At 43.4% G+C, this 18,028-nt stretch overlaps 1 protein-coding gene across 4 annotated transcripts in view; it reads left to right on the forward strand.

Moving 5' to 3' along the window:
• LOC119168046 (uncharacterized) overlaps positions 1 to 17,448 on the forward strand; it is a 231,120-nt gene extending 213,672 nt beyond the window's left edge. For all 4 annotated transcript variants that reach the window (XM_075866380.1, XM_075866381.1, XM_075866382.1 and 1 more), the window contains 2 exons: positions 10,955 to 11,132; positions 17,348 to 17,448. In XM_075866380.1, coding sequence (XP_075722495.1) covers positions 10,955 to 11,132; positions 17,348 to 17,376 — 207 coding nt within the window. In that variant the 3' untranslated portion in view covers positions 17,377 to 17,448. The remainder of the gene's footprint in view (positions 1 to 10,954; positions 11,133 to 17,347) is intronic.
• Positions 17,449 to 18,028: the final 580 nt, after the last annotated feature.

The raw sequence follows: 18,028 nt of genomic DNA on the forward strand, positions 1-18,028 counted from the left end.
CCACGCACAACCCTTCGACGGTTTCCGACATCGTCTCTGTATGCCAGCGGCTTGATACGCTACAGTCAATGCGCCTGTGACCCGACTTCTCTGAGAACCCACTGGCATAGAGCATGGAGCTCTGATCCATCATTCGAGCCATAATTCGTGAAGAATTGCAAGCGTACAGTGTACCTTCTTCCAACAACGTTCCTGCTCAACCCGTCTTTAGCTATCTGCGTGGCATTAGAGGGAAAAATTGTCAGCATTTCAAAGCACCCACCATGCTCCACCTTGACCCCTACCCGCTTCGTACGCACAGACCGCTTCACTGGAACCCTCGCCGTCTCAAGTACCACCACCAATGCTTGATCACGACCATCTCGCACCTCTAGTCGCCCGTCCACCGAAACCGACCTACCATTCTTCCTGGCGGACCCCATGGCCTATTTGCTACTTCTGTGGAATTCGAGGTCGCATTTCCCGGTTCTGTCGACGTCGGCAGCAAGATGAACGTCGTGGTTATGCCGCTTTTTAACGTGATGACACATGTGCTCGATGCTACTACCGTTATGCCGGCAGTACTTCCAACCACTGATCCCCATCTTCTGTGCACATTTCCAACACGACCAACAAACAATACACTTGCCTCTCGACCACGCTCCCTTTCGCCACACCGACGCTCCGTTTCACCACTTCGGCCTATCTCTCAACTGTCTGCCCACCGGTCGGAAAACTAAACAGTGCAGTTTTGGGAAGAAAAACTGCATCGCGGCGAAACGACCCAAGTCAAACGGGTTATTGGTGACTGTGCAAGGTATGCGGGTGCTAGCTTTGTTGGAGACGGGAGCAACTATTTCAGTTATGCGTGCCGACTTGTGTTCTCGATTGCGGAAACTGAAGACGCTCTACCTTGGATCATCTTTGATTGGAGCCAATGTACAGCGCGTGTCTTCACTGATGGTATTTGTCATCACATCACCTTTGCTCTCTTAATTTCGTGTGCTCGTGAAGTAATTTTAGGTTGGGACTTTCTCTCATCAGCATCTGCATTAATTTCTTGCTGCCAACGTGTAGTCCAGATGACCGAGACTGATCACTGCAGCGAACGCGTCAAAGAGAAACCATTGCGTTTTTCTACAGCTTCCGATTCCATACGACTCCAGGGTGAGGAGCAACTCTTCACCATCACTTCTCCGAATAATGCCAATGGTGACGTCTTTATCACCCCTTCCAACCGCTGTTTAACTCGCGGTATTGTACTCCCCTCTAGCCTGGTGCCATTCAAAGACAGTGCTCCGATAATTCCTGGCCTGAGCCCTACCCCAGAGTCTGTTCTCTTACCCCAAGGTTATGCAGTGTCGTGTTATGTGGATACCCAACCGGTATCCTTGGTCTCTCTTGACGCCTGGAAAGCTCAGCCACAACATGGTCAGTTTGTTACTTCCTCTTCCTTTGCAACAGGAAAAATTCTGACCTCTCTGCTTCCCAACGTGAAGCGTTGCTAAATTTGCTAACGAAACACCAGGCCTTCTTCGACACCAATGGTTCGGCACTACGACAGACCACAGTTGCGCATCATCGCATAAGGTCAGACTATTATACGCCGTCGTCCCTACCGAGTCTCCTTGGCCAAGCGCAAAATCATCGCAGGGAACGTGACCGATATGCTAAAATGAAACATCATACGACCGTCTACAAGCTCTTGGTCATCACCGGTTGTTTTGGTACAAAAGAATTATGGATCGGTACAATTTTGTGTTGATTACCGCGCGCTCAAAACCATTACCCGAAAGTATTTATATCCGATGCCCCGTACAGGTGATGCACCTGACTCATTGCAACGCGCCCAATATTTCTCCAGCCTTGACCTTCAGTCTGGATATTGGCAAATTCTAATGGATGAAGCAGACAAAGAAAAGACAGCATTTTCTACGCCGGACGGTCTTTACGAGTTTCATGTATTGCCATTGGGGCTATGTAATGCTCCCGCCACATTTAAATGAATGATCGACACTGTTCTTCGTGGCCTTAAGTAGAAAACTTGTCTATGCTACCTTGATGATATCGTCGTGTTTTCTTCCACTTTTGCTGATCTTCTGCAACGCCTAGATCAAGCGTTCCCATGTCTCTCCCATGCTGGACTTCAACTAAACACAAATAAGTGCTATTTCGGCAACACAACTATGAACGTTCTGGGACATCTAGTTAGTAAAGATGACATCCAGCTGAATCCGGACAAAATTTCCGCATTTCTCAATTTTCCGCGCTCCTTTCGTTCCAAAGAACTACGCAGTTTCCTTGGAATCGCATTGTACTTTCGCCGTTTTATTCGCACCTTTGCCGTCATTGCCGCTCTTCTCCACAAGCTCCTTGCTAGTACCAGTTCCTTCAATTAGAATGATCAATGCGAAGCTTCATTTCAAGAACTCAAGCACGCACTGAAATCCCCACCGGTGCTTTGTAATTTCGATGACAAGGCACCTAGGTTATTTTACCCTGACGCTAGTGAACAAGGAATCGGCTCCGTACTCTTCCAGCACGACCATGTCTTTCGCGAGAAAGTTTTTGCGTATGCAAGTCGCACTCTGACCTCTGCAGAGAAGATGTACTCGATAACCAAACAAGAGTACTTGGGTGTTGTATGGTCCATCCAAAAATTTTGTTCATATCTACATGGTCGACATTTTACTGTTGTGACAGACCACCAAGCTCTTTGCTGGTTGTCTACAATCCAAAACTTGTCGGGGTGACTTGGCCGCTGGATTATCCGGTTACTATCATATGACTTTGGCGTCATCTACAAGACTGGAAGACCACGTCAAGATGCCGACGCTTTGTCACGATGCCCTTTGCCGCAGTCTTTGGCGCACGTCATATTCCCTTGTCAAATTGGCAATGCGGAGGATGCTTCATCGATACAATTCATTTCATCCCTACCTTCAACTACCTGTTCGTCAGTACTTACCGCTCACCAGCGAGTCTATTCTTATTGCACTGACCGCTTACCGGTGCCTCATATTCCCCAAAGCCAGGTTCCGGAAACAACTCCTGCTATTCAAGTTGGAGGACGATGTGCTCTATCAAGACATTTTCCAAACTGAAGGCCATCGAAAGGTTCCCGTCGTACCACGCGCACTACGCACTGAAGTTCTGCGCGCTTCACACGATGACCCGACGTCAGGCCACTTGGGTTACTAAAACCTAAGAGTGCAACCGCAGTTGATTCTTCTGGCCAGGTCTTTACACGACGGTAGCTAAGTATATAGCCTCGTGCGCACTTTGCCAACACCGCAAGCGGCCCACTACTGCTCCAGTCGGGACCCTACAACCAGTTCCTTGCCCAGGAGAGTCGTTTTCTGTCGTCGCAATTGACCTCTTTGGGCCCCTCCTAACTACACCACACGGCAAGAAATGGATCGTCACCACGGTTGATAAGTTGACCTGGTACGCTTACATGGCCTCGATCACTTCAGGAACTGCTTCCGAAGTAGCAACTTTCTTCTTGAATGCTATTTACCAGCGTCACGGAGCCCCTTATGTTCTATTGAGTGACCGGAGCAAGGCATTTCTGTCAAGCACGCTCGGTTAAGTTCTTCAAGCATCAAAAACAATTCATAAAACAACATCTAGCTAACACCCCCAAAGAAATGGCTTAATGGAAGGATTTCATCGCATGCTGCTGTCCGACATGCCGTCCATGTATATCCGCCTTGACCATCGCTATTAGCATGCTATTCTTCCCTTTGTCACGTATGCATATAATACGTCAGTTCAACGAACCACAGGCTATTCTCTATTTTTCCTAGTATACGAACGCAACTTTCGTGCTCAGTTAATAATGCTTTCTGAAACGTGGCACAATGACTTAGATACCCTAACATCCACCAGAATATAGGTGCTTCATGAAATTCCCAAAACAGTTACATGGGGGGGGGGGGGTCAGCTCACTTGTGTGCGACTCAATTAATGCAAAGTATGTTAAAGAATTTTACTGTGTTAGTGAAAACTACGAGATGCTGTCAGTTTTACACGTGCGTACAGTTTACTGGTTGTCTACAGACCTTGAGGTCATCTTGAAGACTTTTTTTGTATATTTGACTAGTGTTTAAAGTACGTTTTTCAATGTAAGTATAAATTGAATATCGGTGGTAATTTTTATCTGGAAATGTTGACTTACTAGTTCAACACGTGACTTCAATTTGCTCCAAAAACTTATGGTTGCTTCAATGGTATCAACATGCCAACAAGAGTGACGTGTGCCCCATCGACGACATATCTTGAGTTTTTCATTACTAATCATAAGAAAACTATAGCTATTAGCGGCAGTATATATTCTAGCTTAAGTGATCGTTTGCCTGTATTTATGTTCTTTAAACGAAAGTCTAAATTAACCCCAGAGAGTGTCTGTTTCTCGCGTATTATTACGAAAGACAGACTTTTAGGTTCTCGCAGTGACTTGACTCAAAAGGTATGGGATGAAGTTTTTGCTGCTACAAGTGCTGGTGGCGCTTATAGTGTTTTTGTGGAAACATTCGTTCCGTACTACGATAACTTCTTTCTTTCTTGTCGAAAGTTTTCTGTCGCGCCAAGGATTCGTGAACCTTGCGTTACAAATGAACTCCAAGCAAAGATAAGAAAAAGGCAAGTTTATTTAAGAAATTCATCGCGTTATGGAATCCCAATTATCTCCAACTATTGACGTCATTAGGAAATGGCCTTACTACGCAACTACTCGCTGCCAAATTAGCGTATTACAAGAAAGCCTTTTCATCTTATGGCCATGCCAGCAATAAACCCTGACGTTAACTTAACTTTTATGAGTTAAGTTAACGCAGCGCTAACTTGAAACTATACCCTTATAAATGATGAACCCCAACCAACTAGCCCGGCAACGTGTCTTAGCAAGTTAACTTAAATCTTTGTTAGACAGAGGGTCTATTCCAAGTGTTTGTATGAGTGTCATTTTGGATGGAGTTAGAATACCCGAAGACAACATGGCAAATAATTTTATTTATTACTTTTCTAACCTTATTCTTAGAAATGGCAATGAAGATAGATGCCTTTTATTTGAAATGAACTGCTAGCATTCAATCTTTCTACATTCATCAACCAATGCAAATTTGATTACACTTTTTTCTGTACTAAGCGATAGCATCTCTTGTGATGTGGATAATAATAAAACAAAATCTCTAAAGCTCGTTTCGTACATAATCCCAACAGTACCTGCACACATACACAATATCTCTCTGTCCTCTGAAACATTCCCGCAAAGAAAGCAGATTACGAACGCAGTTGCTCTCTATCAGTAAGATGACAATACCATGCTAACTAAAGACCTGTATCTATTCTTCCCAATTTTTTCAATAAGTCTAGGAAAAATGATATATGTTAGACTCTCTGAAGCAAGATGATATTTGGGCTAGTTGGTGATACAAATGCACTGTAACAGCGCACAAATTGACTGTACGAAGAGTCCCTAGACACCGCCCTTCATTGGCTCCTCTGAGCATGTTCTGTATGTTGATCGTACGTGTTAAGATAATTTGTATATATCAATAAATCTTAACTTGAGAGTCAGCACTTGTTTGTGTTCCTTCTCTTCGTCCCGTGAATTTGTGCGCTGTTACCACCCACAAAGAATCTCTGAATTTCTAGACAAACATAGTGTGCTAACTAAACATCAGTATGGCTTCCGTAAAGAGAGATCAACCTTGCTTTGCTTGAACAAAATAAATTCTAAGCAATTTTGACAGCGCTTGTACACAATGGGAGTGTATGTTGCTTCTTTAAAAGCGTTCGGCTCTATAAATTATGAACTGCTAACAAATCTAGGTCATTATGGTATAGACAGCATTGCTTTGGATGTATTGAGGTCTTATTTAGGTAATAGAGAGAGGTCCATGTAGATCAGTAGCGTTAAATTAATAGTTAGTTCAGAGAATGTCGGCGTGCCCAGGGAAGTATTCTGGGGCTCCTGTTCTTTATTAGTTTTGTTAATGATATTGTAAACATCAATAAAAATACACTATATGCGGTCTACGCTAACGATGCGACGTTATTATTTTAATGTAGCTGTCCAGCCAAATATATCGCGATAGTGAATGTATTTTGAATAAATGACACTCATGGTCTCTTGACAACGGTTTCACCATTGATCCTGCAAACACCAAAGCTGTGTTTTGAAGTAAAAAAACACGCGTGTAAATTTTATAGACTATTCAGTCCTAAATAAAGTCAAGAACTAACTTCCTAAATTTGTAGAATTGTAAGGCGTTATGCTTCATCAAAAAGACATGGTGTAGCCATACTGATTTTCTTACAGGAGAGCTTTCGGAAATCACAGGCATTGTTTATTCTTTAAACTACCTTCCTCGGTATATCTGGTGCCCAAATTATAATTCACGTTTTTTAGCCACTTCAACTCTTGTTATTTATTGTGACGAACAACTTCTCAAACAATATAAAGAGGCACTACGTTCTGCAAAAAAAAAGGCATGTCGAGCTATTTCCAATCAACCACGTGAGTTTCCTTCAGCATCCTTATTTCAGGATCTCAACATACCGAAGGTAATGACCGTGTTGAAATACCGCTTAGCACTTGCGTATTACCCACACACTGGCATGGCTTACTCGACGCAGCATGAAGCTGCTCATAATACTAACAACCAGTGTATTGGTGTGTACCACGTTACCCCACCAAATACGCTTCACAAATGTTACGCGCAGGACTACCTCGTCTTCTAAATGCCCTGACTGTTGGTGGCATTGACATTTCGTTCTGTTCTTCACGCGCAATCCTTCACTTTTTTCATATCTGTAACATCCCTTCATTTTTTTGTGCCAACGAGTTGTTTTATGTTGCATAATATGTATAATTTCTAGTGCAAATATACAATCTGCTTGAAAAATTGTAATACAGTTCTGCTGCTGCTTCGTTGCGGGGCTGATAAAACAGCTATAGCTGCTTTTCTGCCTGTCACCCTTTACAGCACTGTTTTCGTTTTGCGGAAACTAAAGTATTCATTCATTCATTCATTCATTCATTTATTCATTCATTCATTCATAATTACCACTGTTCACTTGCAACATTCTTGGTAAAGTGCAGTAATGCACCATGACCATGTCATTCGCGATTATAACTTTCAACGCACCATTTCTAAGCGTCTGTCACAATCGGCAAATCTCGAGTTGGAGAAGCGCAATTTCCAACGCCATAACACAACCCTGCATGGGGTCCAAATCTTGCCTGAATTGTCGGTGGCATTCACAGCATTTCTGCATAATAAAAAGAGCTTTCCAACACCGACTGGCTTTGCCTGTCTTTAACTCAGAGTTCCCCTCATACGCTCGCCCCACGACAATTCGCAGACGGCCAAAGAGAAAAAGTGACAGCGTTCCGCTTTCCTCGGTTCAGGCAGTGGTGGACAATTAATTAAACATGTCGGGAGCATGCAACCACAGCCCAAGCTCAGCGTTAAATCAGTCCCGCTCTTCTGGCTGCCACATTACTTTCTCTGGTTCTTCTCTCATCTACCACAGCTACGACGAGCATTCATGTTCATAAAGATCTGTGTAATTATTATGATGTTCGTGAGTCGTCAGCTTGAATATGCATGACTAAGCGCCAATGTGGATGCATCCACGTTAAGCTGTGCTGCAGTTGACAATTTCAAACACTATGAAACATTGTGCAAACTATCTTATGGCAAACTACGACACATTTTATTTTCGCGTCATACCGATTCCTATCACAGAGGAATAAATTGACCATAACTTTAGATCTTGTGACTTGTATCTTTGAACGTCAGAACGCTTCTTATCAAACTGTAAAGGTCAGTATGAATCAACCATATATTTACAGTTTATGACAAGCAAGTGGGGACATCCAAACGCTTTCTATCAAGTTAGAAGGGTCAGTAGAATTGTGATTACCTGCTGAATTCAGTATGCACGCTTTTATGCTCTAGGAACAGTGGCAGCTTTGCTCATGCACAAGAATGTGCGAAGTGTAACCGGCGACGCTCTCTCGCTCAGCGAGCTCGCCAGGATGGTCAGCTTTCTGTTCCCGAGTTTCGGTATCAAAGGGGTTTGCTCTGGCGGCTTCCATGATTTTTTCTTGGGGGGGGGGGAGGGTTGCTATGACTCAGTTACCACCTCAACCTGAAAGGTGAGGCCAACCTCAAGCAACGGACACAATCAACGTGGCAACGTCACAGACCAGCATCGCCGTAGAAGCAGGACGTTGTAAAGTGATTGATGGGGGGGGAGCCAGAGGATGGTGACAAGAAGTTTGATACGCGGGCTGGTCACGTGGCTGTAGCACTGCCAGTCCTGAGCCACTCATTGGCTGAAAGGTAAGCCCCAGCAATAGTGTCGCGCGGAGCACATCGTCGCATCAGACGTCTCTCCCCAGCCGGCGCGAAGGGTAGTGGGAAATATTCTGCGTTTTATGGGCGGAAAGTATTTTCTAACAGAGCCAGTTAATCATATCAAAGACCAGCGGTCTGTATTCGAAGATGTGTTCACACCTGTGACCGATTTGATGTGCACACCATGGTCAATGGAGGAGGAGAGAATAGTCCCGTGAAGCCTTCTCGCTGCCAGCAAGATAATGACATGAAGGCCAGCTCGCGCCACACTCAAATACGACGGGCTGGTGCTTTCCACAACAGCACTGTTCTCTTTGAGTATAGAGTGCAAATTGTGTTTTTTACCGCTGTCTGTTGTTGGCGGCTGTCACCGGTCACCAGCCCACTGGCCTGGCTCCTCAGCTGTCGAAAGCCGAAAAAATTGGAATAATTTGAAGCTTTCAAACCGCGGAGCAGACTGACTTCCTGCGCCGAACATAAGCCACCCGCCACGCAGCAGATTAGTCATTCGAGACGTCGCAAGGTTCATCACGATTTTACAAACAGAAAGTACTCCTCTGGCCGAACTGCAAGTCGTCTTGATTGACCTCTAGGGCAAAGAAGCGGCATTTGCTAATCTGCAGGCATTTGGCAGTTACAAACGTTCCCGCGTCCAACAATACTGAAGCACGCACTTCAAGCTCCCGTGTCGTTTTAATTCACACGAAATAACATTGCGGCGGAGTCGCATCGTGCTCTTAACTTTTTATCATACCTACGTGTCTTGCATGGTCAGTTACTATCACAAGTGCTTATTCGCACTTCTGGGGACGAAAACATTCATAATTTTCAAACATCGTTTAGCAAGTCTGCACCAACTTTCGTTTCTGAAATATTTTTAAAAATATAGGGTGTGCGAATTAGTGAACAATAATACCGAGAGGTGACGTGAATGAAAAACTTCGGCCACTCGTACACTCTTGGGAGACAAAAATGTTAAAGGCTGACTGCAGAACGCCCGCTCATCATTATAAACTCAAATTAGAGAGTTAAGCCTCGTAGAGCAAGCGCAATCTTCCTCACACTTCTATTCTCATAATCTCACAGCGTCTGACAAACTCTTTAAGTGGAGCTTTTATACGCTACCGATCTTGGCAGGGACAGTGCCAAGATTGGTAGCATTGTAGCAGATCGGTAGTATTGTCCACAATAAACGTGGCAACTGAAAGCTTACCAAATGTAATCCTCGGAAAGTTATCCTTGAAAGCGCGCCGTTCACACGTATGATCATATATGCCATTTTCAAATGAATAATGCTGCCTTGTTTGCAGACGTGTTTGGGGTGAACCACATGAGACATGAAAATCGGATATTTTATAGATGTCACTCATCAATTCAAGTTAATGCCTGATTTTTATGCTGCCTGAAGTTGAATATCTGGGCATGACTGAGACTTGTAGCAACATAAATGTTTCACTGCTTAGTTGCTTGGTTCTTCGCATGTAAAAATAAAAGTGTTAAAGCGCTTTGGCTTCAAGAAAAAAAGAGAAAAAACTGATATTACAGGTCATTCATCAAGATGAAACGCTTCACTTGTACCTTTTTCCCCAACGGGGAGAGGATTGTAATCTTTTCTGGCATTGCACAAGATTCCTCCCCATGTTGCTGCAGCAGAATAGTAATTTCTCCTTCATTTCATCACGTTCGTATGTCTTGTTCAAGTCCCGTAATTTGCTCATTGCACAACAACATATTGTAAGTTTTGTATTGTTGGCCAATATATAGTAAAAGTTGCAATTGTATAGGCCACATTCTCGGCTGCATTAAGTTTCATCCCTCTCTCAACTAGAAACTCGAAATCTTTCATGGCAAGAATCCGACGTTGATTCGGACGCCATCGTACATTTTTGTCATACTGGCCATGCAAAGTACTACCTAATGACAATAGTGTTGTTGAATGTAAGCACTTGTAAAATTGAGTGTGAACAACATACCCATAAATATGTTCTGATATTTTGCAAAGCATCAATGTAACTGTGCGCGTCTTTATGTTTGGCAATGTAAAACAGAATTTTGTTGTTCGCTGGTGCCTAGTACAGTTAAACTATATAGTTTTTTTTTATTCTGTATTTTTGTCCTTTATAGATATATGCGTTATTCACCGTTTTTCTTTACACTTAATACGTTGCGCTTTGTAGACCTAAATAACACTGTGGGGCCGGAGGTGCATGAGCCCACTAATGTCTTTATTAGCACCTAAAAGTTTGCTGGTTTACGGTGCTGATCACTGGACGACGATCTAGCCAGATAAGGTCTCCTGAAAGCGGCCCTCTATAGCGGCTGCAGACGCAGCGCTGGTGACACTTTAAAGACAGCGCATTCCTAACGTTATGGGTACGGCTCCTATCGGCAGCAAAACAGCATCACTCATTTGTTTTATCACCACCATAATGGATTTACAGCTGAAAAGTGTAAAGCAATGAAGGAACACATTTGTTGGATAGACAATATATTGCTTGTTTATTATTATCCCTTTCACCAGTGTTGTACTGTCGGAAACAAACAGGAGCATAGATCTTTTTTTATGGCGCCTTTGCATCGTTTTTCTTTCGTCATCACTATAGGTGATGCTCAAGAACGAACAATGCTCTAAGCGCTCCATCTGCGAAGAAGGGACATGTTGCCTCGACTACGGCCGCAACCGTAAACGATGTAAACCACTAGGCAAACGTGGTCAACATTGTGTAGACTGGGCTATAACTACTGTGTACTTCGGCGCTTGCCCCTGTGATCCAAACGAAGGTAACACATATTTTGTATTATCGTTCATATAAGCAACAAGCCAGGAATTCTCTCGTCAACTTGCTTCTTATGCCTTGATTAGGCAAGATAGAAAAGCATTTCACCATCAACTTGATTCATCATGCAAGAACGTGAGAATGCAAACATACAGATCGAAGCTTTCAGCTTTTTCTGAAGCCTTGCGCAAAATTTAAAAATATATTCTTTGAGACATCAGTGTTTTCACCACTATTTGACGACGTTTTATGACGCAAGTACTTGTAATCTCTGAGAGTTTGAACTGGCACAAAAAGTGTAATATTCGATGATTAACGTTTTTACTTATTTACGGTAAATGTGTCACGTGGCTAATTGCGATGGAAAAGTTTTCAAAATATATGCGCTGAAAATAGTGATTTAAAGTGCAACCACATAGACATATTTTCATTTTCAGCATATCTATTCAATACCAGCGCCTCTTAGATTTCCCGTGCCAGGCGGATTATCAGCGGCCACTTGGGAAGCGGCGGTTTTTGGTGCTACGGTGGTGGCGCTACTCAAGTAGGAGTGTCTTAAAATAGGTTTTTTACGTTTTTGGTGCCTATATGCAACAAAAATAACAGAAAAATTTTTAGAAAGGCGTAAACTTAATTTTATTTACCCTACGTAAGCGACGCCGTCATTCAGCAAGCAACTTTTTATACAAGGCATCCTCTGAAATTAGCAGCAAACGCCAAAATTGCCGATCTCTAAGGCAAAGTACAAAGACCTTTACCCCTAAATAGGCAGCGCCGCCATAGATGGGCGGCGTTTCGCGCTGATGCAGCAGGAACCGGAAATCTAGGAGGCGTTGGCAATACAAACGGCCTTTTTGGTTTCTCTCCTACGTTATAGCTCACAACACACTTTTCGCAAAATCAAGCTACAATATGATCTCGTATTGTGTGGGCGCAAGCATGGTGCTTGTTGATGACAGCGAAGCAGCAAAAAAGGGACGCAAAAAGTATAGAATCTCCTACGGTGGGTACCATATCATATACAATCCTGAAGTAAGCAAAAAATATCTTTTAGCGTATTTCCCTACAACTACGTAACTTGCTGTTTAATCCAGCCTCTTTTGTGTTGTTAGCAACTTGATTGGATGGTTGTTAATCTCGGTTTTATGAAAATTTTCTACCCTTCTACACCACCCTCAGATAATGCAAGCATTTCAAACTCTCGTTTTACAATTCGTTTACGGAATACCTGGAACAACAATACTACATTAAAATTAGGCAACGTTTTATTGGTACAGTGGTATTGTTTTATTTCTTTAGCATTTGTGCTTTTCCACTGCGCCAACCAGCCTTGTAAAATATTTGTGTAATTCCACAGGTATTTTACCCACAATGTCCACGCGTTCTTTGTAAAACCACCTTGTATGAACGTTTGCAGGTGTTTCCAAGGGTATAAAAAAGATTGCTATATTTGCTTTGGTGCAAAGCCCCAAAAAAATTCTTTTTCATCAGTTTAGGCATCGGCATCGTTGGTTGTGGGCTGAAAATTAACATTGACTGTTACTGAAGGCAGAGATGCAAACAAAGTGAATACGTGAAGTTTTGGAGTTTTTGGAATATCGAACGCCACCCTATACTATGTAAAGCAGGCATTCCACCAGAAATCTACATCATTGAACAAAACTGCTTCGCAAAATAGCACCAATTGAATGCTGAGTACTGGTGGGACTCTTGTGAGTGCATTCGTTATGGCGTTGCAGAAGCATAAAACATGGTGGCCATGAAAACTTGTGAATTGCGGAACGAGTGGGTCTTTGAAAGGATTGCAGCACCACGTTTTCACGAAACTAACCAATGGCGTGAGTTTATTGCCTCGTGAATCGATCTGCAGAACCATTTCTAAATTCCGTGGAATACGAGCTGAGTAACATATATAGGAAGATCCAAGGTGTCATCACCTTCTTTTGTTGTCTTTCCGCGAGTGGTCGAAGCTGAGCAAGGAGCGATGTGCGAAAGAAATGATTTACGTTACCAGCGAGTCTTCATGTTTACCAAAATTTACTTTTATTTTCTTCAATTTGATTGGTCGCTTTTACTACGATCGCAGCTACGCACCATTTGGTCTCTTTATGCGGCCACGGAAACAGTCAAACAAACACTGCTCAAATATCGTTGTGTACCACAGTGCTTATGGCAACCACTGAAAGGAGATTGTATATAGTTCCATATACATTCGAGTCAATCAATAAATCAATCGATCAATGAAATCAGCCCGTGGCTGTGTGATTTGGTATGTCACACGGTAATAGGGAAGCAGTGTCAAAGCGAAGCAACCCAGTAGGTGTGAGAATTGTATGAGAGTACAAGGAACATTCTGTATTTATTGGGTGAGGTGGCCTCGAGGCAATGTGAGGTGGTAACGTGTGACAAGGAACAGATGGTGCACGATTCTTGCATAATCGCGCAAATTGGCGCATAGCTTGACGCTGCCAAGGCACACGCGTAGTCGCGCAATCGTACGTCGCAGCTCCGCGTCGCTGTCTCATGGCGGTGTAGTACACATGGTCACGGGTTCTTTGTCAGGCGGAGATTCCAGAAAAACAGCCCTGGGACCTGGGCGAGTTTGTACGTTACATTTTCGGATCAACCTACAGTGCGCTGCAGATGCCAGACACGTGGCGGGTAGTGTGTTTTCTTGTCCATCATATGTGCCACGCAGCACCTTTACTTGATACTGCCGCGCCCAGCCCTTCTGGGGACAGTTAGGCCGCCTATCGCCGAGCCAAGAATGAATTCGGTACTACTTCGGAAAAACAATTATCATGTGAAACATCCCCTGCATTTAACTGTTCATTATCTAATTTTATATCAACATAATTAACTCTAGAAAGACTTTTTATAAAGTTGAACACTAAGCAATAGCCATGTATAGAGGGCCACAATGGCCACTATGTTTGAACTCCACACCATCGTTCAGAAACCGGCTATTGTTTTTAAAATATAACTAAAGCTCCTTTAAAAACGCGAGTACATACCTTACCAACCACCATTGTGAACTATTTCTGAACAAATGTAGTCGACGTCTTTGGTTAGGTCGTAATGCTCCCAAACGAACCTAATTCACACAAACACGTTGGTTTTTCTCGTAGTACGTGGCTATAAGTGAGAAAAATGAAAAATGAAATGCTGCGTAGGAAGCTGCTTGATGACTGTTCGCATGACCCATGAATTTTCTTCACTCTATTGATTGGCGTTCATGAGGCAAAAGGTGGTACATCTGCTGATGCGCCATTGTCACAATCAGCACCTTGACATCTGCCTCAGTTCATCCCAACAAAACTGATCAAATTCTGAAGCAAATGGATTCACACACAGTTAGAAACCCCGAATTATACGCAATAATCTACAAACCGGCACTCCAAGACCTTAACACCATATATTTTACTTTAATAACTTGACTGCTAGCGAAAAAAATCAAGAATGAAAAGATGTTTTTAATTATCACACCAAAATAACTGCCCACGACGCCGAAAAATATAAATGTATGTTTTTATCATTGAAACATTGCATCAAATAAACTTTGTCTACGTTTTTATGGTAAGCCTTTGGCAGGAAGAAATGACCATGTACGTCATTTCTATTTATTAAAAGCCTCAATGGCCGCCTTTAAACCTCAGACGATTATACCAGATGGCTTAAACTCATAGACACTTTAGCTCCTTAGACGTTACAGCATGGACAAATTGCGCTTCTTCTTTCTCACTTCCTGTGGGAGGCAGATAATGAAGAAGGCAGTGCTCGATAGGTTGTCTGAGTTTCAGGAAGCCAAAATTGCACTGCAGACACAATGTTCGGATTCTGCCCACACCGGTCCGCAGCAGGATATATAGCTTCAGCGTGATCCTGAGATAATGGATCCGATGAAGTACCCCAAATTGACAAAGTTGTGCTTGTTTCGGATCTGAAGGGGGCCTCCAATCATGCCATCATATGCTTTATCTAAACACATCTTTCACAGATTGATTTTGGTCGAAACATATTCAATTACATTAGGCCGTTCCAAACCAACCGACAGTCACACCTTCGGATGGAACACTCTGAACGCGGCCTTTAGCGATTACCCATGATAATGGCCTCACAAGTAGCTGATTTCTCACCCCTTCACTTTACTATGGCAATGTAAAAACTCCCCCAGGTCACAAAAGTTGAAAGTATTGAGCATGTTTTATGCTGACGACATCACCATATGAGCGTCACAGAAATTGACTGCAGACATTAAGGCCAACCTGCAGATAACGGTGGATGTCGTGGACGACTACGCCTGTCAATGCGCTCGTCAGAGCTCACCGTGCAAGTGAGAATTCTTTCATATACGTCGATCGCCAAAAAGCACCACCACAATTGACCTCTCACATCACAGTGGACTCATACCACAACGTGATGACATCAGAGTAAATCAAAGCCGAGACAAAATTGGCCGCATTGCGTAAGTGTAAAGAGCAGGTGGGCAGATGGTCCGCCTCATTTAAAAAAAGCACTCTGTTCTGTGCTTGGCTACATACCTTTACTATGCTAAATCAACCAGATTGCACTTGAAGACCTTCTCCGAAAAATCTACGAGGGCACCGTTAATCTTCCAGTAACACCTCTAACCAGCGCCTTCTGGGCATTGAGATGGCCAACAATTTCAGTGAGTTGCCAGAGGCGCACATTAAAAATCCATATACCGGGCTGTCCCCGACATTGTCAGATTAGCGGAAGCGCGTTTGTACATTCTCGAAGATTCGAAATAGTCCCTACAAGTGCACCTTCTTCCACCTGACGTGCCCTGAAATGGTCACAGTGGGCGACACTTCGCGCAGGCAGGAAGATGCCTTGGCTCACCACTATGGTCACCAATTCGTAGTTTTCGATGTGAACGCTTCCGGCCCACGCCACGGAAGTTGGTAATATGTCATCGTAGTCCACCACAACACCGCAGTAAGTCGACTCACCTTCCGTGCACATAACGTCAAGCCCGCTGAGGAGATTGAGTTCGCACTAGCCACCGCAAATCAAGACTAAACAGATGCCAGCTTCCGTACTAAACAGGGCTACCTCCCGTACTTGGCCTAGTGTAGTCTGCAAAAAAGTGACTAGTTAGGTGTCCCCGTGCGCCGAACGTTCATTTGGCCTTCGGCTCACACTGGCGTCGATGGTAAGGAGGATGCCTATGCTGCTGCCCGCGCACTCACTCTCCAGGCATCGTCCTTGTCTCGAACAACCCGGAGCTCGAAAGCACTTCAGTTCACACCTTGAAGGAAAGCACAAAATATAACCTATCCGGATATGGGAACAATGCAAAACATGGTAAGTGCCCCACCAAGGCAAAGGAGCGAATCCTTCTTCGACATTACGCCAAAGCTGTGTTGTGCCCGGCCCTCCTAAAACGCTTCCACCTCCCTTGCACGGGGAATGTTTTCACGGTAGAGAAAATTTCTGTGATTTTTTCTACATAGTGTGGGCGTGCCGTAACACCTCGAACCTCACATTATAGCCCAACGGGCCTTGGATGAGCGTGCCCGAGGTGAGGCCGACGCCAACGGTTTACGTTAAGGAAGATATCACCTAGTGTTTGTAAGGGGCAGCCCATAAAGACCCCTTGCGTACTCTCCCTGCACATAACCACCACAAATAAATGTTTTTCGTAGTGTTCACGTGTGGATACAAAACCATGCAACAAAACAAAGAATCCTTAATCATTTGTCATTTTCGTCATCATGACCAGTGTTGACATCCTATTGGAATTTTTTGACCAGTCTCTTTAATAATGATCAATATATAAATGAAAAAAAAGAATTTGCAATGAAAAATTCTTTTACAACAAGTACCATATGCCCCACCCATTTTCCCTACCTTCTTGACTATCTTGGCCCTCGTAGGAACAAAAATCGTAATGGCGGCCTGACAGCTGATGCGAGTTTGAAGTCCTGGTTTGAGGCGTCAGGAATATGGAGTTCACAGAGATGTCGCGGACAGAACCAATGCAAAGGGTTCATAACACGGGAATCGAGACAGTGGTGGTAGCTTCGGGCATACATCTGCGTATTCGGAAGGTGCTGTCAAGCGAAGTCTCCGCAAGCCGAGCCCATGTGGCCGGCACCATGTAGCAAAAAAGTATGCTGGGGAAAAATATTTCTCGTACTTTTACAATTTGAGCAAAAAAGGAAGAAAATAATATATTTTGTTCATCTTTTCCAGGTACCTGCCAACTTGGTGTTTGCGTGTAGTTGGCGTTCATGAATTTTTCACCGAATGCCGTGCATAGAAAATAAACAGGCGTTTAAGGTAATCAAAACAAATGAGTGTTAATGTTACTCCTTCTGTGTACTGGTTTAGCGATCTTAGGGAAATTGAATGTTCATTAGGCCCTACATAAATCGGACTCACTGATTTCATGAATAAAAAGCGATCGCTTCCCACTTCTTACAAAACATACGACACTTGGCGTATGCGATATATCATGACTCTGATCAGCGTGACTATGTCCACTGCAGGACAAGTGCCACTACCATGGGTCGCCGAGAATCCTGGTTTGGAGGTTTCTGCTCGAACTGCTTTGGTTGTTATTTACACGTGCCTATTTAGCATGAGAACTGAACATGCTACAAACGAAACAATTTGTTCCAGGTAATTTTAGCAACACTAGCTTTAGCAGCTGACTTTAGAAAAAGGTTTCGCATAATTTTTCTCGAAAAATGTTGGCAACTTAAACGGTATCTTCAAACCATAATACAGTCCTGTATCTTTCTTAAATCCCCAGTAAACATTTATTTATTTCGATGATGTGGCTTATAGGCATACATTTCTTTTAATTTATATATTTTCTTTAAGTAGCAAGCTTTGTTGCATAATAACTGTCTATATATAAACAACTTTGTT

The sequence above is a fragment of the Rhipicephalus microplus genome, chromosome 6 (genome assembly GCF_043290135.1).
Source record: "Rhipicephalus microplus isolate Deutch F79 chromosome 6, USDA_Rmic, whole genome shotgun sequence".
NCBI classification, from domain to species: Eukaryota; Metazoa; Arthropoda; class Arachnida; order Ixodida; family Ixodidae; genus Rhipicephalus; species Rhipicephalus microplus.